At 42.3% G+C, this 23,124-nt stretch overlaps 1 protein-coding gene and 1 long non-coding RNA gene across 3 annotated transcripts in view; one reads left to right on the top strand and one right to left on the bottom strand.

The window, feature by feature from the left end:
• The window catches only part of IQCA1 (IQ motif containing with AAA domain 1), a 186,996-nt gene that overhangs the window by 132,253 nt on the left and 31,619 nt on the right, over window positions 1-23,124 (top strand). For both annotated transcript variants that reach the window (XM_019553998.1, XM_019553999.1), the window contains exons 10-14: window positions 2,656-2,762; window positions 3,248-3,334; window positions 14,454-14,524; window positions 17,404-17,486; window positions 22,505-22,612. In XM_019553998.1, coding sequence (XP_019409543.1) covers window positions 2,656-2,762; window positions 3,248-3,334; window positions 14,454-14,524; window positions 17,404-17,486; window positions 22,505-22,612 — 456 coding nt within the window. The remainder of the gene's footprint in view (window positions 1-2,655; window positions 2,763-3,247; window positions 3,335-14,453; window positions 14,525-17,403; window positions 17,487-22,504; window positions 22,613-23,124) is intronic.
• On the bottom strand, window positions 14,527-18,823 carry LOC109322794. The gene is made up of 3 exons (XR_002104489.1): window positions 18,813-18,823; window positions 18,746-18,751; window positions 14,527-15,328 (listed from the first exon to the last, which is right to left on the bottom strand). It is a non-coding gene; the product is annotated as an uncharacterized LOC109322794 (long non-coding RNA).

Below are 23,124 nucleotides of genomic sequence, written 5' to 3'. Positions count from 1 at the left end.
AGGAGAGCACAGGTAGCTGGAGCTGCCTGCACTTTCCTATCACCCAGGACAGGGACTCACAGGGTTTGAGCGGCCCAATCCTGCACACTCCAGGAATTCTTGCACTGTATTAGCCCTTCAAGTCTCAAGAGTGCCTGCCTGGCTTTCCCCGTTTGCAGACATAACCAATATACTTCATTCGACAATGTCTATTTCTAGCCTATCATAGAATCAATGAGTCATTAGGGACCTAGACAGATCATCTAGTCCGACCCCCTGCCATGGGCAGGAAGGAGCACTGGGGATGGCAGGGGTCATAAGACCCCAGCCAGGTGCCTATTCAGTCTCCTCTTGAAGATCTCCAGGGAAGGTGAGAGCACCACCTCTCTGGGAAGCCTATTCCAGGCTCTGGCCACCCTTACAGTAAAGTAGTTCTTCCTAGTATCTAGCCTAAACCTATCCTCCCTCAGCTATGACTCTATCCCTGAATTTGTAGTGTTTTAGAAACTATATTGAATATAGAAACAAGTACCCCAAGAAAAACACCTTCAGTTTTGGAGAACTGTCACTTTAAATCACTAGGTAATTGAACTATCAGCTATTGTTGGAGGTAAGCTGTCATTCTAGACATACTAGGGCTCAAAACATGGGGAAAAGTAGAGCGATGGGCTTTTCCTTTTAAATTAATCCAAGAATTATAAAATAGAGAAGTTTCCTTTACTAAATTTCCATAGCCTGTAAATACCATACATTTCAAATACACCTTGCCCTTTTCAGCGTACTTTCTTGAAAACAAAAAAACACTTTCCATGGAAATAAAAGGATACAGATTAAATCATTAGATGTTTTAAAATAAATAGGAATTTTATCAGAGATGCAGATTTCCTTCTGCGCCTGAAATGCAGTCTACTTATTGCTTTGAACATGCAGCATTAAAAAGCAGTGGTGCAATGTCAGACGTGCCCAAAGTAGAGGAAAAATAATATGGTCCATCTATATGAGACTGCAGATCAGACTAATTAGCGCTGCTATAAAACATCACCATTGTAATGCTGCCATAGCATAATCTGACTAAACACAAATACTACCCTGTGGTGGCAGCATTTTGTGCGCCACAGTACATGAGTAGATGGTGACGGGGCTGGCTGGGGCCAAGGGTGCTTCAGTGCTGGGCTAGCCAGCAGGCAGCCCTTGCGCTGCAGCACCCTCATGCCCCAGCCAGCTCCTAGGCAGCACATTCAGCCCAGTCGAAGCAGACCAAGCTGGCAGGGGACCTGGAGGTGAGCCTGGGCTCCACATGCTGCAGAGTGGCTGGCTGAGGCATCAGCAGCCCCCCTCCCCCCCCCACTGCAGCACATGAAGCCCAGTTGGAACAGTCCTGGGCTGGCAGGGGACTCAGGGGGTCAGCCTGCCAGCCCAGGCTGCTTTAGGCAGGTTCCATGTATAGTGAGGGACTGGCTGAGGCACAAGGGTGCTTCGGCACAGGGCTAGCTGACAGACCCATGCTGAAGCACCCTCAGGCTTCAGCCAATCCCACTGCTGCACACTGAGCCTGGTCAAAGCAACCCAGGCTGGCAAGCCAACACCATGGGTCCCCTGCCAGCCCAGGACTGCTCCGAGTGGACTCTATGTGCTGCTGGGAGGGGCTAGCTGAGGCACAAGGGTGCTTCAGTATGGGGGCTGGCTGCTACCCAGCCCCTCTGCAGCACATGGAGCCCAGAGCAGCCCTGGGCTGGCAGACTCACTCCTGCCAGTCCACGATGCTCCAACTGGGCTCCACGTGCTGTGCATGAAAAAATTCCAGAGCAACATGCTCCAGAGTTTTTTTTCTCCCAGGCGCACTTTCAAACAACACTCCCAGGAGCAAAAAAAAAAAAAAACTCTAGAGAACCCTTGCCTAGGATCAGACACACACAGTTTGCCTATTTTATCAGGTTTAAAGTTTTTGTCTTCCTTTTTAAGGCTCTGCATAGCCCTGCTCCACCTCCAGGTTGGATGTTTTTTCAGAGACCCATTTGTTCTTCCATTGATGCTATCTTCACTTCCCTGTTCATATCTCAATCTCACATTCATGCTTTCTATGCTTCCCCTTAAAAATGGAATGGTTTCCAATGGCAGTGCCACAGGTACATCTCCTTCAAATTACTGCTAAGACTACTTCAGTGAGGCACAAACGCTAACTTACATCAGTCAAATGTCCATTCAACCTCAGGCTTATGAAACGGCAAGAATTTCAATAATGAACAGGAACAGTTAATGTTTTAAACACCAACCCTCTCGTCTCCCAATCTGCCTTCTCCTATGTGTATATGTCTTTTGGGAATATATGTTTCTTGTGGCAGGAGTACATTTTGTGACTTCCCCATAGTTAAATTCTAGGTTTCATGCAGTAGGCAAAAAGGAGGCAGTAAAGGTATTCAAACAAAAGAAAGAGAATGACAGAATTCACCTGGTATTGTATCATTATCTAAAACTATACATGAATAACCTCAAGCAATGGCAATCTGGGCATTAAGACAGACACAAAAAGAGCTCTAATCTTAGCTGGCTTCCCTAGCACTTCCTACTTTTATATAATTAATTTAATAGGTGTTTACAACTACCAAATTTTCCATTAGAAATGGTTGGAAAGCCAATGTTTTCAATAACTTTCTTCCCTCTCTTTCTTATGGCCAGATGTTTGGCAGCACAGAGAGGAGGGATGGAATTTTCATCAGGAGTATGACCCAGAACTAGTCAAAGAAGAAAAGCGGAAAGAAGTGAAGGAAGAAATCAGAGTGCAGGTGTGCTTGCAACAGTAGTTCTCAGTCTTTTTAGAATCAAGGCATCCCCCCCAGAAAATGCCAGCTCTTAACTTTCACTCATTTCTTAACTATCAAAAAACAACAAAGAAATTCTTTTGCTGCAAAGAACACAGAAGGACCACAACAGGTTAAAATGTTTTGACACTATGGATTCCCATTTGAAATCTAGTTTTATCTTGTGAATCATGTGTAGATGTTTGCATACCTAACAGTGGCTGTGACACCCTGGTTGAAAATCACCGGCTTACAATAACAAGACAATTGTATCAACAGCTCTTTGAATGAGAGTTTCTCTCCAGTTGCAAGAGGTGACCCTGACATCTAAACCTTGCCTTCTCTAGAATTCCATTTTCCATTCTTTTCTTTATATGCTTGTTTGGCTGAACATTTGTCTAAGTAGTGGAAAAAGATTCAGTTGTCTGGAGACTTAGAAAAAGATTCACTTAATCTGTCTGCCTTGATAGGTTGATGAGCTCATGAGACAGGAACTGAAGAATTTAAAACTGGCAGTAGACAGAGAGAAGGACAAGAAGAAAAGAAGTGGAAAGAAGGTGAGTGCAGAAAGCTGTAATTAGCCAGCGTAAATCTGAATATTAAGAGTGATATCCTTGTTCCATTGAATTCAATGGCAAAACCCCCAACCTAAGTGGTTGGAGAACCTTAAGTCACATGTAAGTTCTCTTCAAGCCATTTTCTTTATAGTATTTTAACTTGTAGTACTAACTGACTTATATTATAAATATTGTTCAGGACAAGATGAGTGATTTTGAAGGAAGAATGCTAACATTGATCTCACTTTCTAGTGACAGGCACCCACAGTTCCAACTAAAGTCATGGGGAGTCAGTGCTCAGCACTTTGTCATATGGAAAGGGCAATTCTAAATGTAACAGCAGGGGACCCCAAGCACCCAAAGAGATAGATGCCCCTCCTCCCCCCGTTTTAGGGCAGTCTGCCCTGCCCTCTCCTGCCATGCCTTTGATGTAAAATGAATAGATATGATGCAGGAGGCTGCCCCATTTGCAGCCCTGGTGTCTTAAGCCAAACCTACTGCTCCAAACCAGCCCTGCACCATGTCCCATGCCTTACATATGGCATCCTATTCAACATACTACTCCCCCAGCCCTTCACTAAGCTGCACTTGGCCTCTGGCCCACTCAGGCCTTAGGCACCACTCAGTGGGCCTTGGCCCCTCACTGGACCACCTTGATCCCTCACTCGGCCACACTTCATTCTGTAGACTTCAGAACCTGCACTGGGCCTTAGCCCCTCACTGAGCACCTCACCCCTCAGGCCTCAGGTCCCTCCCAGTGGACCTTGGCCCTCTACAGGTGACTCACAAGGTAGCGGGGGCTGAGGCTTTCCAGCGCCCCATCCTCGCCTTTCACTGAGGAGGCACAGGTGTGTCATTTCCTGGGGGCAGCCCCACCACACCATCCAACCCCAGCAAGGTATAGTTTCATGAAATCATTATGTTCAGTCTGTCACAAGGCTGGCAAAACAGATACCAAGCTCAAAGTCTTAGACTTCAAAAATGCAAAGTTTAATAAGTTCAGGTCACTAGTAGAGAATGCCCTGAGAAACCAAGGACCACAGGTAAAGGGAACATGAGAAGAATGGTTGTTCCTTAAGGATACAATCCTTAAGGCTCAGAGAAAATCCATTCCCTTATGGAGAAAAAGTAGCAGAAGGGTTAAAAAAAACCCTCTTGGCTAAGCAGGGAAGTTGCAGCCCTCCTACAGAAAAAGAAAGAGGCACACAAACAATGGAAGTTTGTGACAGCCTCTAAGGAAGACTATTTGGCATGGCCCACACTTGTAGAAAACAGATTAGGCAAGCTAGGGCAGAAACCAAACTAAAACTAGCTAAAAGAATCAAGGACAACAAGAAGTCCTTCTTTAGCTACATAGGGAGTAAAAGGAAAACTAATGGGAGTGTGGGGCCACTGCTCAATACCTCAGGATCCCTGGTCACTACCACTCAGGGAAAAACAGAACTCCTAAATGACTACTTTGCCTTGGTTTTTCACAAGGCCAAGGGGAACAACATGCCAGGTAGGGCACAGAACGAGCAGGGTGGGATTGACACTGTTCCCACCATTGCCATAGAACTGGTGTACAATCAATTAAAGAAATTAGACATGTATAAATCAGCAGGACCGGATGAACTCCACCCAAGAGTGCTGCAAGAGTTGGATGAAGTAATCACAGAGCCCCTGGCAAAGATCTTTCAAAAATTGTGGGCCTCTGGAGAAATCCCAGAGGACTGGAAGAGGGCCAATGTTGTGCCCATCTTCAAGAAGGAGAAGCATGAAGACCCAGGAAACTACAGGCCAATTAGCTTAACTTCTATTCCAGGGAAAACCCTAGAAACATTCAAAGGGGAGATATGTGACAAATTTGCAGAAGGAATGATACTGAATGACAGCCAGCATGGCCTCATCGCGGGCAGGTCTTGTCTGACCAACCTTATTTCTTTCTATGATCAGGTGACTTGTCACCTGGATGAGAGAAAAGCGGTTGACATCATATATCTCAACTTCCAGAAAGCCTTTGACCTGGTATCCCATGAGGTACTGATCAGAAAATTGGAAGATATTGGGCTCAACTGTGGGACCGTCAAGTGGGTGCGAAACTAGTTGCGGCATAGGACACAGAGAGTCCAAATGAATGGATCAGTGTCATCCTGGTGAGATGTGGGCAGAGGCATACCCCAGAGGTCAGTACTTGGCTCAGTGCTGTTCAATATCTTCATCAAGGACCTGGATGAGGGGTTGAAAAGCCCATTGGCCAAGTTCACAGATGACACCAAGATATGGGGTTGTGTGGATGCACCTACAGATAGGCTGCAGATACAAGCAGATCTAGACAAGCTGCCAAGTTGGGGAGAACGGAACCAGATGAGGTCCAACATAAATAAATGTGAAGTGCTGCATCTAGGAAGGAAGAACCCCCAGCACATCTACAGGCTGGGCATCGCTAACCTAACCAGTACTACAACTGAAAGGGATATGGGGGTAACGATAGACCCCAGCATGAATTAGCCGGCAATGCAGCACAGTAGCCGCTAGGGCTGTGATCCTCCCACTTTACTCAACATTGGTGGGGCTGCAGCTGGAGTACTGCATCCAGTTCTGGGCACCGCACTTCAACAAGGACATGCTAAAGTTTGAGAGGGTCCAGAGAAGGGCCACCCATATGATCAGGGACTTGGCAAACCATATGAGGAGAGGCTGAGGTATCTTGGACTCTTCAACCTAAAGAAAAGAAGGCTGAGAGGGGACCTGATTGCAGTTTACCACTATATCAGAGGCATACATCAAGGGCTCGATGAACAACTGTTCATCAGGTCACCCTGGGGAAAGCTAGAAACAATGGTCACAAACTCCAGACTGGAACAAGCTCCCCCAGAGACAGTGCGATCACCTACCCTAGAGGTCTTCAAAAGAAGATGGTCAGCTGGCTAGGGTCATCTGACCCCAGATGTCTTTCCAATGATCCTTCAGGGTCCCTTCCAGCCCTATGATTCTGTGATTCTATGATTCTTACTCAGGACCACAAAGAACCTCCTCCATCCCCATAGTTCCTAACCGCCAGGTGATCCCAGAGCTGCAGTCTTCAGGCTGTACAACATCACTCATCCAACTCCCCAAATGCAAGTGCCACCTCTGCTCCCAGAATCTGGGCTTATACTCTCCCTGCCCAGCCCCCCTCCAATCAGGTGGCCCCTTGCAGTCAGGTGACTACCTAATTGGGTCTGAACCTACCTGTCAGCTGCCCCAAAGCCTGTCTGATGGTTTTTAAGTATCAGGCACAACCAGTGCACTGACTCACTGAACATAACTAATATCTAACTGGCAGTACCATAGATTTAAGTATTTGAACACAAAAAGGATTACAAGAGTGAGACTAGCACCCTAGACTAGAACTGGCCATTTGCCCTTAGCATTCAGAAATAAGATTGCATGGTAGAATATATATGCTTTTGGTGATTAATACACCAACATTATTTGGAATTCAAGTCCCTGTGTAAAATAAGTGTGTATGCCCAGTTCACAGAGCATCATGGAACTACAAAGTTCTCTGCATGTGCCAATTCCATGAAACTACATGTAAATACTAAGGCACAAGTCCTCCTTCACTGCCAAGACATCTCCATCATAACCACCACTTGTTTTAATCCAGTATGACTAGGAATCCTAAGTCACCTGTGAAGATGTCCAGATCTCCTATTTTTTCAATGGGGAGTGTATTGTATCTCTGAAGGGACACCATACTTTGCCCTATGGAATCACAGGGCTCTCCCATTCTTTTCATTGGGCAGCATTTAGGAACCTACAGAGATGGATTCTGGTTTTCCAAGGAGGCACATACCTCTCCATTCTCTCAATGTGGAGTTTTAACTCATGTTACAACAACTGTATCTGGTTGCAATTCTACCTGATGCATGTGTCAAGTATCTCTGCCACTTGCAGGCCTGTTGGACACTGCCTGCCGGCCGACTCGAGTGAGACAGTTTCTAATTGGAGTTCTACACACCCACGCTTTCGCCTGCCATGACTTGGTGTTTAAAGGAGTTGGTTCAGTACCTGTATGTGTAGTTCCATTAGCCATCCCATAGCCGTCCCACAAAAGGTCCTATGTTCCTGATGGCTCTGCCACCCCTACACCCTTGCCTGTTCCACCGGTCTCTGATTGGCTGCTTGGTCCTTCCACCTGACCTCCATCCCAAGAAGAAAAAAACAAAAAGAACAAAACCAAGCACTGCTGGCCTGGGTTATTGTTCCAGCTCCTTTTAGCAGAGTGCAAACAATAATTGACAGTCGTGAGGTCAGTCCTTCTTTTCTTCCACTACCGTCTCTTTGGTGGCTGTCCCCAAGCCTCTTATTGGGGTCGTCATGATTCCCCTTATCCTATTAGGTCCATCTGTGACCCTGTTTTTGGCTTGTGCCCTTTTTAGGGACTTCACGATACCAAAATTCTAGAATGCCCCTCTATTGGGGACTTTACAGTACCAAACTCTGCCAGGGTCCCCCGGCTCCAGCGTGGTAACAAGCAGTTCCAAGTACTGCCCGCCGGGTCAACAGTCCTTGCTCTAAGTTCCCTCTGGGGAGCTCATTCTCTGCAGGAGTCTCCTACCAGCTCTCCATGTTGCTCTCAAGGTTCCCTGCAGCATGGCTCAGCTCAATCCTCCTCCTTCCAGTTCCACGCTCCCCACTCTTGCCTGTTCTGGGCTCTTCTTTATACCAGCATTGGAGTTCCCAGCCCCTCCCCTCCAGAAACACCTGGGTAAGGAGGGTTTCTGCTAGGCTCTTTGGGGCTGTGGATCTGGGGCCACTAGCCCCTTGTTTAGCCCTTGTGCTTTTGAGCCCTGTGACTCTCTGTCACAGCATGTGGCATAAGACATCTTAGCAGGGCTTGGTACTGAATGAGAAGGTATTTACTTGAATAAGTAACAGCAACACTGTCTTCACTGACTTCAGCATAAAGTAAGTTCTCTTCTTCCTTAGTTGAGCAATTAGAGCACTTGCCTGGAAAATGGGAGACCTGAATTCTATGCTCTTGGATCAGTTTCAGGTGGCTTAATCCTCCATCTCTTATGTGCCAGAAAAGTATTCTAACTACTAAGCTATGGGCTAACCATGGCTAAGAACATGTTCCTCACCTCCTATTGAAGCTGCCCCCTGTGCAGCCAAAAGGAAAAATTCATGAGATTAGCAGAAGAGCAAGCGAGTAACTCTGGCCTAGGGAGGTGGCCACCATTTTCTGGCCCCATCTCCTCTGCTGTTTATGTATTTTACTCAATTACTTATTGATGTGAGTCTGTATGTAATAACATTACTCTGGAATATGTTTCATAACAGAAAGCAGGATCTGACCCAAGGGAGTTGTATCAATGCAAGCAAAAGGAGGCTCTGGCCTGCAGTGCAAATAAGGATCCAGAAACAAGTGGACTGACATTCCTTAGTACAGGTCCTCTCCATACTTCTATGTAAGGTAGCTGAACAATGAAAGCCATCACGGAAGTGTGGTTTCAGGAAATATTTTACAATGGAGGGAATAGGCAGAGAACCCATAAGATTGGGTGGGCTAGTGATAGAATGCTAGACAGTCCTGAATATCATAGGTATGCAGACTTCATTTTTATGAAAGGAAAGTCAAAAACTTTAAGGATTCCTACTAACAATATATGTCAGGCTTTCACAAACTACAAGGACATCCTGAAAAGCTTGGAACACCTTCAGCAGCACTACCTCTGGAATAACCTTAGCATAAAGTGGGAAAATCATGGCACAAATGCCAGTTATCCTTTCCGATGCTAACACCATCAGCATGAAAGCATTGATTATTCAACATCAGCTGCAATGGACAGGGCACTGTGTTTGCATGCCTGATGTATGTTTACCAAAACAATTGGTATATTCCCAACTCAGCCAAGGACAAAGGATACAAGGGAGCCAGAGGAAATGCTTCAAGGACAATCTCAAGGCAAATGTTAAGTGTAGTATTGACATCATAAATTGGGACAAACTAACCTGGGACAGGGCTACATGGTGACACTGTGAGAGAGAAGGTACATCTTACTTTGAGGAAAACCGTCTTCCACTGGAGGCAGAAAAACAAAAGAAATGGAAGAATAGGAAGCAATACTAAGAAATCCACAGTTCAATTCTCCCTCCCTTTAACCACTACCTGTGGCATCTGCCAGAGAGTCTGCAGCTCTAGGATCAACCATCTTACCTCCTTAACCATCAACAGACTCATCTACATCCTTTACTTGACCCATGGGAGTGACCATCCTTGACCATGAGGGATCACTGCCACTGCTGACACCAGGCTTTATTCTCCTCTCCCTGAACACAGGCACATACTTTTCACTATTGAGAATTCTTGGTAATGTGTTTCTATTGGGATTTCCTGCATGAAGTACTGTAGTGAGGAGTCCCATTAGAAGCCTTTCCAAGTACTGAAACACTCTTCCATCCTCCATAGGAGGAAATTGCAATCAGATGAAGGACCCTGTGAAGAAGTATGTTCTCTGCCCCCAAAGCTGTTTATGCATTTTAATCCATGACTATGCAATGCAAGATGCAAAAAGAGCACTGAGCGTATTGGGGCTCCCTCCATTCCACAGCAGTGAGCCTGATATATAATCTATGTGGGCAGCAAGGAAAGAATGGATTTGAAAGATGTTCAAAAATAAAGTCGCAAAGTTTAGAAATAACTTAATAGTAAATGGAGCACTCGTAGGACAAGGTGCTAGTCATTTTCAGAATCTTTAGCCTTTATTAACTTAGAGCAATGGTACTCAGTCTTTTGACCCTATGAGCTAGATGAATGGCACAGGGTTGGTTCAAAATCTGGATTGGGCCCGATGCTGCTCCCACCCAGTCTGACATGCCACGATCAGGCTCGGAGGCCCTGCATTGCCCCTGCCCAGCCCTGCATGGTAGGATTGGGCCCTGTGCCACCCTGCGTGCCCTTCCTAGTGTATGCATGGCCACACTATCCAGCCTGCAGGGCTCCCCACTTGTCTGGAAATTTGGCAACAGGGGAGTGGTGCCACTGCTCCCCACTGCCAAATTTCCAGACCTGTGGAGAGCTCTACAGACCTAATACCATGAATCCAGTGACTGAGCACCCTTGACCTAGTGTACTTGGTGCACACACAAAGCCAAGTTTTGCCTTCTCTGCATGTTCTTATCTTGTAAGTATTTGTGCCTCCAACAGCTGAACAGGATGCAGTTTACAGGATTGTAACATTTTTGCAAAATATCTGATCGCTCTGAAGGAAAAATGTGCAGGAAGTTTTGAGGAAAGCAAATGATTCCAAGAGTGGACAGGTGTTTACACATAAATCCACTTACAGCATATGCATGTGTTACTTGTTTCATGGTTTAAATAAAAGGGATCACAATTAACCTTGTAGCAGAGTGGGACACAGAACAGGATAGTGGCATTTGCCAGGAAGAGATCCGAAAGTCATTTTAGGGTATTCAGGGCTTCATCACAGTGCTGTACAATCTTGTTTTTCTGCACTAAGAAAAATGCAGAGGAAACAACTGCTGCAGTATCATTTCAAATCTGCATGGGAGCTTGTTAGCTAATGAGCTTAATTTTGGAATCAATTGCTGTCATTTCTTAACAGTTTGCCTCCTTCTCTAATCTCCCATGAAAATTAATTAAATATGGTATGGTACACACTTACTGGGAGACATGCTTCTAGAACCTTCCATGAGAAGAAAGATCTTCTTAATGTACCATCTAGGCAAGACTCATGGTCAGGCTTCAGAGCACATGTTGTTTCTAAGTCCTAAACCCTAAGACTATTCAAGTGTTTTTTTCTCTTACTTTTCACATAACCTGTTGTCGTCAGCTACCAATTGCTGTAGTAGTAAACACAGCTACAAATAAGAAAAGCAGCTGATGAAATTTTGACTTGGAAAGGATTTCTATGTCACTGTTAAATTCTGCTCCATCTTATGATAACTGAAAACCCAGGCTGTAGAGCTTTGCTGCAACTCATCCTGTATATCAGTGGTTGTCAACCCGGGGTAAATATACTCCCAGGGGTACTTTAAAAAGTCATAAGAGACACCAGGGGGCTCCTGCTGCTGTGCGCATGCCAGCAGAAGCCTGGGGGGCACATGCCCCCTGATCTGTGCGCAGGGTGGAGGTGGCTGCTGCTACATGGTGGGCTTTGCGCACTGCTGCAGCTGCCCCGGGAGCAGTGCAATGCCAAGTGCTTGCCACCGCTGGGCTGTGCTGCACCCTCTGCCCACCTGGCAGCGGGACACGCGTAGCATTGCACCACTCCCAGGGCAGCTCCCCTCCGGACCTCTGGATGAGCTGCCTAGGCTCTGATTGTCCTCCGTTCACTCCAGCCCCTGCCCGTGCCCCACTCCTTCCCTCATCACAGGGGCCTCAATCTGCACCCCTCCATGGCCCCTTCCCCTTCCCCACAAACTTAGCTGCTTATGCACACACAGCTCCCCCAAATAATGTTAATATAAAGGGGTACATGAGCTAAAACTTTGAGACAAAAGGGGTATACTTATTTTAATAAGTTGAAAACCCCTGCTGTATATGCTTACTAGGGCTGTGCAAAATTTCGACAGGTGTTTCATTTCAAAGCCGTTTCGAGCTTAAAACAGCAAAATCTAAATGAAACAAAAGGGCTTTGAAACAGCTTCAAAACAAAACAAGGGCACTCAAAACCTTTCAAAAGTTTCCAAACATTTCGAGTTTCAAAGCCAGGCTTGCTTGCAGCTCGACAGAAACTAAGGAGAGAGCGGGGGAAGAGGGAGGAAGGGCTGCCCTCATATTGACAGTGTAGCTGGCCAGTGACTGTGATCCTTCCCTGAAGTCCCTTCCAATCCCAGTGCTTTGGGGAAGGGACAGAAAAACAGCATAAAATTAAAAAGCATTGTTTGAACTGAGATTTCTCTAGTGGCACAAGTTTTGCTCTGAACAGTTTGAGGTGCAGTCTCCCAGAAACTCCTGAGCCTTAACACACACACCTGACACAAGTTTTGCTTGTCAGCACCTTGAGGTGCAGTTTCCCAGAAACCCCTACACCCATCTCCTTGAAACTTGACATGCTTTGTAGCCTCAGCAGGGGATACCATCCCTGCTGTTTTCATTTGAATCAGGACAGAAGTGACAAAGTTTTTTCATGATTCCCCATTATAGCCGATGGGCGAAACGTCAAAATGTGTCGAAATAATGAAATAGTTCTGACGAAACAAAATGGAACAGTGCTTCAAAATGGCAAAATGGAAATCCAGACAAAATGGTGGTGTTTCACACAGCCCATTGCTTACATCAGTACCTGAACTAACCAAAACAGGTTCAGTGATTGTGCGAGAGACAAGACTCTGTACGTACCACTCCTAGAATTAGAACTGGTTACCAACCAACCAACCAAAATAAATAAATGCAGTTTTAATATAAAATAAGCAGTACAGAAAACTGAAAGGCGCTGTAAAAGGAATGGACCATGGACCGGCATTTGAAGAGAGAATCAAATATATTTTTATTCTAAATGATTAACTTGTTTCATTCATTTGGCACCATCCTTTCCTAAAAGCAGTTTTCAGTAAGATATATATTTTGGAGGAAGCCAGTCTAGCAATTCATATTTCATCTTATCTGATTGTTTGCTCAAAATTTCCCAGAAATATTCATTTTAGTTACAAAAAACATTTTTCTACATAATCCTATTTTTTTTTTTAGCATTTGCGTTACTTTACTGGTCAAAGAGCCTTAAGGAAGATACCAGTTGCCTAATAAATTCAACATATGGTTAGTGTCTTCATATACATAAAAATTAATCTATCCTTCCCAATTAATCCACATAATGTGATCTTTTCTAATATGCTAGAAATTTTGGAAAGACAATGTTATAGATAACAGGGCTGTAGCTGTGATGGTCCAAGACATATATAAGGCAAGGATTTTTTTGGCAATATCTTTCATGGGACCAGCTTGTCTATATTTCTTGCCCTATGACGCCACGTAATTACTCCTGTTCATGTAAAGACACCAGAGACATAGTTCTGCATGTTTGGATATATCTGCATTTTAACACAGGATCATTAAAAATATTAAAACTTTTTGTTTTCTTCTCTATGTAGTTTTGGATTTAATTAAATGACATATGCTTCCACATAATTTTTTGTACAACATTTGTTACAGGTGGTTTGCACAGTAGATTTTATAGATTATAACTCACTCTTTGAAAAACTATAATTCAAATATTTTTTCATTATTGCTGCATTGCTCCACGAAAAATAACATTTTTCAGGTAGCCAGATAAGATTTTAAAAAACAGTTGTAATCCATGAAACTCTGCTAAGGCATTTGTTATTAAGAAAATAAAATAATTATGAATCCCTGCTTACAAGGTTATTATGTATATAGTCTATTTTTTCTGAAGGGCAACACATCAGTCCAGCAAATCATTTAACCACATGTGTCTAACTTTAAAACATGTGAAGCATTGAAGTTAGGCACATGCTTAAATACCTTGCTGGACAGTGGCATAATATACCAAGCTTAATTTCACAATGTTGTGCACTAGTCTATGACAAGGGAGACTAACAAATGGTTTTCTTTAGTTAATTATATTGAAATCCAAAAGTACATTTGTGTCCATTTCCTGAGTGAGTATCTAATCAGTAAGCTATTGTATCAAAAGAGTCCTCTGCCACCTTCTTCTGACAGATATCTTTTAATAAACAAAGCAGCAACCACCACTACATTTTGTATTTAGCTCGATCTGATAGGTATACTCTGAAAACACCTACCAGAGAGGAGCACCTAGGCAGTGGATCCCCATTGGCTGAGACACAATTAGGAACCGATTTGCTTATGTCTGTTAGGATGAAGTCTCCCATGCAGGCATAGTCATCCCTCCTGCTCAGTTTCTCACTCAGAAATGGGGTTACAACCTTCTTACCTCAAGGAGTGGAACAAGGACAAGAACCAAATCTTTTGCTGTGGAGGACTATATAAAAATGCTAGGTTAGTAAACAACAGGTACCAATGTATTGACATTTACTGAACTAGTAGTGCTGCTCTGTCATTCATGTCAGTTCGGTTCCTGTCAAACACAAATATACAGTCATGTTATGCATGTAGTTAATTACTGTCCATATTTATGGCCCTCAGAAAAAGAAAAAAGGAACGAAGGGTGGAAGGAAGAAAAAATCTAAGAAAGAGAAAGATCTAACTCCTAACAGGTAAATATCGGACCAGATTACCCAAGATTCACAAGGTGACAAATTATGTATCCTTCATATTTGCCATGCTGTCATCCCTTTTAGATCTGTTTAATTATAGTAGAACAGTGGACTGCTGTTAAGCTTACAATTCAAACTAGCAGTGTCAGCAGCCTAGCAGTCATGAAGGACCCTACAATGAATAAAACCTGTTTAATAACAGCTATGAAACATACGTGCCAGCCTAGATAAAACAATACATCACAAATCTGCAAATAACCTCCTTTAATGTTTTCAACATTTCGAAGTAAGAAGTCTTTACTGTATCCTCAACAAATACCACTTCCCTTCTTGACTAACAGAATGATCTTGCATCACACATAAGATAACAAAATGCTCCTTTGATAATGTATAGTCCTGTTGTACTGTTTTCAATGATGCATACAAACCAATCCATCAATAACCAGACTTCACTGACTTCAAATTATACCAATTAAATATGTAAAACTATGCACGTGCAGAGCATTTCCAGCATCTTCACCCAATTCTTTAACAAGTTACTGATCACTATTTTGTGCAGCAGGTGCAGCAACATCCAGTCTCAGGTGTCCGTCAGATTTTACATCTAATTTAAAGTCCCTGAGATAAGAGCTCATGAAATACCACATTTTCTCATGCAAAACGTGCACGTTATATAAATCAATCTCACTTATCTAAAAAATCTATATAAATTCTTGAAGGCACCTTATAATGTTATATATTCCTGGTCAGAGAACAAAAGGTTTTTTTACTTAAAGGATATGAACAAATTTCTCATTTTGACACCTGCATTTTCGATGTTCATTTGATACATTTACAACAATCTTCCCATTTTCAACTGTACATTACAAAACAGAAGCCAAAGCTGACATACCAACTAACACCAGCTAATCTAGTGACAAGTTAGGATGGGGATAAGGGGAACTCATAGGGCAGCAGAAACCAAGAACATTGTAGAGATAGTCATGCTTAGCCCTGGTAGGCAGAAGTACCTTATATTGAATCCAGTCCATTTGTGTAGAGTCTAATATAATGAGACCTCTTGCATCCCAAGTAATACAATCAATCATGCTATCATATTTGGTTTAAAATGTTAAACCTCTCAAGCCAAACTAAAAATTGTACAGCTGCATATAGAAAATGACTTCTCATATCATAGTTTCTCTAAGTAACTAATACATGCATATTTCTGTTCTCTCTAAATTAGAAGAGACTTACTTGATTACAAACACTTAAAGTATATACATTCTATAATATTATAAAAGATCACATCTGGTTTTAGTAACTAAATAGTGAGGATGATTTCTTTGGCCTGTGAGAGCCATGCTTTGTTCCTTCCTGCTGTGCAGAGCAGGGGACAGAATTTCAGAAATAGCCAGCAGAAGCTCATGTTCACCTTTGTGCATTTTTAATGGTAGAGAAACACAGGGGCCTCAGTCAACAGAAGGGCGCAAACACACTTTTATTTAGAGGAGGATTATTTGAATGTTCACGTATCATTAAATTTGAACAGTTAAAATAATAAGACAGGAAATGCAGAAGTTATGATTCCTACAGCAACATTAACACCACATTCTACCTTCTGTACATTTTATGATATATGCTTACCATAAAAAGCATCAAGTTATATTTCTCAGCAATGAAAATGCGAATCAAAGTGCCAGAATTAATGTTGCTGTAAGTACACTAAGTTTTATATTCCAGAATGCTGATAGATTAAGCTACACAGCCTTAACACTACACAGACTAATTTTTTCAAGTGAAATAGCAAAAATCTATTGAAAATGAAACAGATACCTGCCCAAATTAAGATCAGTGATAATTAAAGGCACAAAACGATTTTCTTAGGAGACTAAAAACTGGAATTATTTAACTTTTAGACATGATGTACAAGTGATGTATATAAAAAATCCCGTAAGATTTAGAGGTCAATAGAAGCATTCCTATTAACCCTTCTAATACCAAAATAATGTTAATAAATCTTAGAGTAGTAAATGCACATTGAATAAATTGTTATTTCCTTGACACAATATGAATTGATCTGTATATCTCATTGCCACAAAATATTACTGAAGCAAACTTATTCGGCACAACATCAGAAAAGTTTCTCCTTCTTCATTCCTATGGCTAATGACATTAGAAAAGAGAAAATATTAGATACTCTTACGTAGGATCAAAATTAATCATGTATATCCTCATTTATTAAGACACAAGACAACCATTAATAGAAGACGGCAGAATAGGGAGGGGACTTCCCCTATGGGGACTTATTCTTTATTTTCAACCACCTGTTTTCCCACTCTCTTACCTTCCTTTCCAGCATCTGGCTCTGGTCACCTTCACACAGGGTACTGGACTAGAGTGACAACTGGTGTATTTACTCAAAAGATTAATCCTATCTTTTTGACTAATAGTTGGTTTATTGAAAATGAAGTTAATTTCGGGAAGAATTAATGAATTGCTACTAATTGCAGATGCCAAGTGAACAAGTATAGTTGTGTTAGGATTGCTGTTGTAATATGGTTTAAAAATAATTTCTCAGTAATTGATATTAATGAATGAGTCTGCTACAAGAAGTCATAACTGATATAGTACTATCTGAAAATGGGTAATGTCATGAGTATTAAGAAATCATTTGGCATATAAGGAAATAAAACAATAACTTGAGAAAATACTGAGGAAGTACTTGAGAAAAGACAGTTACTGAAATTTTGTCTAAACTAATCTTTTTGTTCTCCCAATAAAAAGCTACATTTTTATTAAATTAAGGACATGTGATTCAATACAGTTTTATCAGTGAAGTACTGGGCTTTTGTTCACAGATCCCTAGAATTTTCTTAAATTTTGTATATTGTGTATAGAACCATCAGTTCTCTCTACAAAGAGCTAGTAGAAGGAGGATTATTAATAAAGCCGAAGACCGTGAAACTCTCCGATTATGTTGGTAAAGTACACATTTTTAATGTTTTGCATCAGACCTAATGTATATTTGATAGATAATCATAATCCACAGTGCAACCCCAATCGGAACAAATTTTAAATGGACAAGTCTGACTGAAACACTAAACCAAAAAAACTAGTGAGCATGAACTCACTTTTCTGAAATTTGAAATCTGAGTTCATTTTTCTGCTTCTTCCCACCTCCCACCCCCACCCTTTCCTTAAACAGTGTGTGTTTTTACTGTCATGCCTGAGTTAGCCTGGCACCAGAAAGAGAAATATCAGAGTACTGCAAGAAAGCTGTTTGCATGTCTACAGTCAAGACATAACAGTGCTGAAAAAATCTTTTGCACAGGATGTCCAGGTCACATGTCTGATGAGTCTTTGCAACATCCAGATGTTTAATCTACTTTGCAAACTTTTTCAGGTTCGCTACTTACTAATACCAGTAAAGTCAAAATTAAATGAAGCACAGTTGCAATTTCAATAGGATTCTAGGCCACCATTTTCAAACTTAAATAAAATTAGGCACCCAAATTAACAACGGCCAGATTTTAAAAGGTACCTGGTACCCTAACTTCTACTAGTAAACTAAGTGCCTAAATACAGAAATAGGTGCTTAACTTCATGGACTCAAATTTGAAAAGCTTGAATTTTAGGAAATCACAAGAAGCTCTCAGGAGATGTGAGCCATCAGTTAATGTCTGCAAGACCCTGAAGCCTTTCTGCACAGCAGCCTCGTGTTTTATATTGCACCCAAAACACCTTCCACAAAATAAAAAATTGAAAAAATTATTATATGTGTATAGTCTAATACTCCATAGGTGAAATTCACCCCTGTGCAAGGGAGCAACGCAAAACCCATGCATCACTTAAATGCCATGTAAACCATCAAAATAGGGCTTAAAAGAGGCACAGCCCTTGTATTTCCCAATTGACCTTGGGATGAATTTCAGTTTTCTAGATCTGTTCCTTTTAGCATTTACCAAGGAAAGATTTGAGTGCACTCAGGTTAGCACTTGCAAAAAGAAAATGCAATTCTGCATGGGGTACCAATGCCTGATGCATTCTCCACTGTAGCATCCCACCAAAAAATTATCCCTAGTTTTAAAGAGACTTTTTTTTAAAGGATATGGGGGGTTGTGCTGCTCTGCTGCTGTCTTCTCCTGGTCTCCCTATGCCTCCATTACTCACCTGCTACAACTCTGATGTTACTGGATATTGAGAAGTGAAAGGAAGTCCTAGGACTGGTAGCAGCTCCACAGGCAGCTTAGTCAGCTCCACTGGACTCACTGCCCTACTCAGGTCCTTTTACCCCTGAGCACCTAACACAGGGTTCCTCCTTTCATAGGGTTGCCCTTGTGGGTTTCTGAGGGCTTGCCAAGGCTTCAGATGTTAAAGCCTATCCCCCTTTTCCTCTATGGCCATGCCTGCCTTGGTCCACTGGTAAAGATTTCAGCTTCTGGGCTTTAGGCCAGGCCTCAACAGCTGTCTCACACCTTTTGAAAGTTCCATCTCTGTGTACTTTAGGGTCTGCTCCTCAGCTTGCAGTTGTCTTTTAACCCCATGACAAAACAAAAGTGGGGGGGGCCTGGGGGCTACCTATCCACAGCTCCTCCATCCCTGTAGCTGCAACCCAGTCCTCCCATTCACGAGTCCAAATCAAGCCAAAAAGTAAGCCAAAAGAACAAAACATCTTTTCCAAAAAAGAAATGTTTCCCTCTTTGTAAATGCATCCTGTAGGCCTTACCTGTCTAGGAGACCTCCTCTTCCAGTTTCCCTGGGTAACTTACTTGCCTGCCTACCTGCCTCCACACCAGTGCATACATCACACTCCTCTCCTCCTGCCCTCCTAGTATAGCACTGTGCTAGGTTTAAATCCCCTAATCTAGTGGTTCTCAACCTTTTTTGTACCAAGATCTATTTGTAAACATTGATGGCCAGTCACGACTCAGTGCCCCTCGCTCCTGCCCTGCTGCCCCCCACCCCCAGGCCCCAGCCCCTCAGTTGTGTGGGTGGGTATGTGGGGTAGGGGGGGCCCACATACCCAGAGCTGAAACTCTGCCAGCCTGCAAGGGAAAAGCCATGATTTCCCATGTATTTTTCTTTTGAAGGAGAATCCATTTTAAGTTTGTTGATCTATTTTTAAAGTTTGTTTGCAACCCTTTCGTATATTCTTGCAACCCACTTTTGGGGCACAACCCATGGGTTGAGAAATGTTGCCCCAATCCAACCTACTTCTGGTCACCTGACCAGACCTGTTGCCCCACTCTCTCTTCCACCTCCTCCCCTCCACGTGGTCAGGTGGAGTCAGTCACTCATTAACCCACTGCCTTCATTAGTACCACGCTCAGTCCACCTGCAATCTCTGACCTCACCAGTAACAGAGCCAGGGGTTACACATTTTTTTTAAAAGAATTTGGCAGTACCTAGAACATACAATGCATTTGGCCTTTAAAATGCTATATACCTAAGCAGGAAAAAATACAGTCTTTCAAATCACCTCCAAGTGCCATGGTGTTTTTTTATAAACTGTTAAAAGTAACATGGCAATAGAGTCCTTGGCTGCTCTAGCAAAAGCTAAATTAACCAGTATTCTATGCATTACATACTCGTTAAAGAGCAGAGAGTACTGTGAGCAATGATGGAAGCTTTTCATTATTGCACTCTCCCAACCAGTACCAGCTGTCCTTGTCAAGGTCACTGAAGTCTAACAGACATTTCAACAAGGATATTTTAAGAGATCGTCTCAGCCAACAGAATAATAAATAGCAGCTTGTGATATTTTGCAATTTTGTAAAAATCTAAACATTCTCCTATAATTTCATATACACTAAGCACTAGTTCCTCACGTCCAGTGATTGAAGATGTTTCCTAGAGCATCAATGATGTCCAAGTTAACTTTATATTCCTTCAATATTTAGGCTGTTGTGCATCAGCTTGGCCCCACCACGCCTTAGAGCAGCTTCAAGGCTGCTCCAAATAATACTTGCATCATCCAAGAGTCATTAAATAAGTAAAGACTTTCTGGAGCACCCAATACTCTAACCATTCTCTTCCTACTCCATTGTCTCCATATAGCCCCTGACCTGCTACTCAAGGCCAATGTTGCACCAGGATAGGATTCTGTCATAGTGGAATCCTCAGCTTTCCAGTTAAGGCAGATTTAAATCATGGTTTTTGGAGTAATACAAAGAGTAGTTAAGTTTGACCCTGTGCCCAACCCTAAAATTTGTTATTTAAATCAAGCTTAAAAAAAAAACCCATACACACACACCCTTAATTTAAAAAGGTCAGAATTTTACAAGGTCAGTTCAAAGCCTACTGAGAAATAAGTGTGCATATTTCAGCTGTAACCAATACAGAGTACAAACCGAGGAAGGTCATTTGCTCACAATTCTTGGGGAACCACAATGGGAGGAATTATGCAAGAAGTCACACTGAGTGAAGGTACTGAAATGTCCCTCCATGTGACAAACTGACATCAGTGAGCTAATTTTCTTGGTGACCTTATCTAAATTAATCAGAGAATATCCACTGTGATTTATGCCTAGTTGCAATTAAACCATTTGATGCCTTCTAATTAAGTCTCTGAAGATTAATTCCTATCCAAGTTTTTTTTTGGTTTCTTCTTAAGAGATAAAAATGTGAAATGAATTTAACCATCCAAGGGGAGGGGGCAATTGTATCACTGCATGCACACAAAATTGCCCTGAATATGACTAAGCTTTACCTCTCAACTGTCTTTATCTTGCATCCCTTCCAGATAACTTAGGTGCTCTCCCTTCTTATTCTAAGGTATTTACATCAACATACAAAATAATATTAGTTAAAAAACTTGCTATTTATGTTTAAGAAATTAATCCTCACTGAAGTTGCTTTTCCTACACTGTTAAATTTTCTAGTACCAGTCCAACTCTTCCAGATACCTGTCCTACATTGTGCTCTGGATGGGGACCCTGACAGTGTGAGCAGTGTGATTACAGCTCTAATAAGAGAAGAAACAGGCATTTGAGTTTCAGATTGCTCCATCTTGTTCGTATCAGTCTGTTTGCTCCAATGTGCATCAGTACATTTTGCTCCTTCTTAAAAATAAAAAGTATACTACAAAGCAAAACACAAACTTTGAAAGAAAACAAGACTGTTGAACTAAGTGTCCCAACTAGGTAAAATGTGATAGAGGGAATGAGGTAGCTGGCCTTTTAACATGCATTTTTTCCAGCCTTGAAATCCTTTTGAGTCATATTGCTCCATTGCAATGACAAACATACAACATTTTCACATCCCAAGATTTTGCCAGTGCTGTAATTCTTAGCATCACTAATGATTTTTTTTGTGAACCAAGAACCTTTTCCAAGGGGTATTCTAAGACATAGTAGGCATGTCCCCATGAGTGGGAATGTGCATTGTCCTGGGGACAAGTAACAGCAGCACATATTTGCCACTGCTAGTTGTCCCTGGGGACACGCCAGCTCTGACACAGGACAAATGGCCCCAGCAGCAGCAGCAGCAATCTAGCCACTTGGAGCCTGGCCAGCAGCTGGAGCGTGGCTCTGCCCAGCCAGGCTGCGGTTTCTGGTGGCACACACTGCAGACACGTGTGCTGTGCCACTTTCCCCCCACCCCCCTTTGGTTTGTCTTTTTTTTTTTAGATACTGGGATTTCCTGGAACAGATTCACGTGCACCACATGCATTTTGCGATGCCTCAAAAGGCTGAGGCACCGCAAACCACACATTCCCACTCATGGGAACACAGCACTGCTTTGCTGAATGCCCTCCAGAACCTGGTTAGCAGAGATGAAATTCTGCTTAATTCCATGTTTCTTTTCAGTTCACCTTTAAAGTTTCCTGGGCCTGCATTCCATGGCAATATTGCCCTCTTTAAATCCCTGCCCCCTGACACTACTGGTTTGAGAAGAGCATTTTAAATTTGTATTCCATAATAGTTTTTCATTGCTTGAGTTATGCATTCTATAACAATACGGTGTCACATTTATTAAGCTCATGCTTCCTCCCTGCAGGCGAGTACAGCTATCTGGGGACTACACTTCGTCAGGTAGATATAGAGCCAATGCCCTCTCTCACAGATGTCAGACAGCTAATAGCACTGTATGGAATACTGCCATTAGGTAAGAGCACAGCAAAATTACTGGAGGGCAGAATACAATGGTTTGCTTCCTGTCAGAAACATATATTTTTACTAGCTTTGACAGTGTTGATTAATTGTAATCTAAAGCATTTTGCAGTATAATTGTTTTTCAATTAAACATTTTGAGTGAAGACCATATCATTTCAATAGAGCATAAAAGAGCATGCACTTGTCATTTTCAGGTACTGCGTTTACTTGCCATCTCTGTTTGCATTTCAACACTTTGCGAATGGCAGCACATAAAGGAAATCACTTGGGAAAGATAATAACTAAAACAAGCTCCAGTGATTAAAATTAATCAAGTTAAGGGAAAAGCTAAGGTTACAATTTACCTTTTACAAGCTGGCTAATATTACTTGGTACTAAACAATATGAGTATTTAAAGAATTAGTCTGAGTAGATTTCATATATTTGAAAGAGCACACTTCTAACTGCTCTTGTAGTTTTAAGTGCTAGCAACTATTAGTATTGAAAAAGATATTTGGGGGGGGT

This window comes from Crocodylus porosus, unplaced genomic scaffold (genome assembly GCF_001723895.1).
Source record: "Crocodylus porosus isolate Cpor-Errol unplaced genomic scaffold, CroPor_comp1, whole genome shotgun sequence".
Lineage (NCBI taxonomy): Eukaryota > Metazoa > Chordata > Crocodylia > Crocodylidae > Crocodylus > Crocodylus porosus.
The sequence above is the reverse complement of the archived record's forward strand: the minus strand, read 5'-3'. Positions and strand labels throughout refer to the sequence as shown.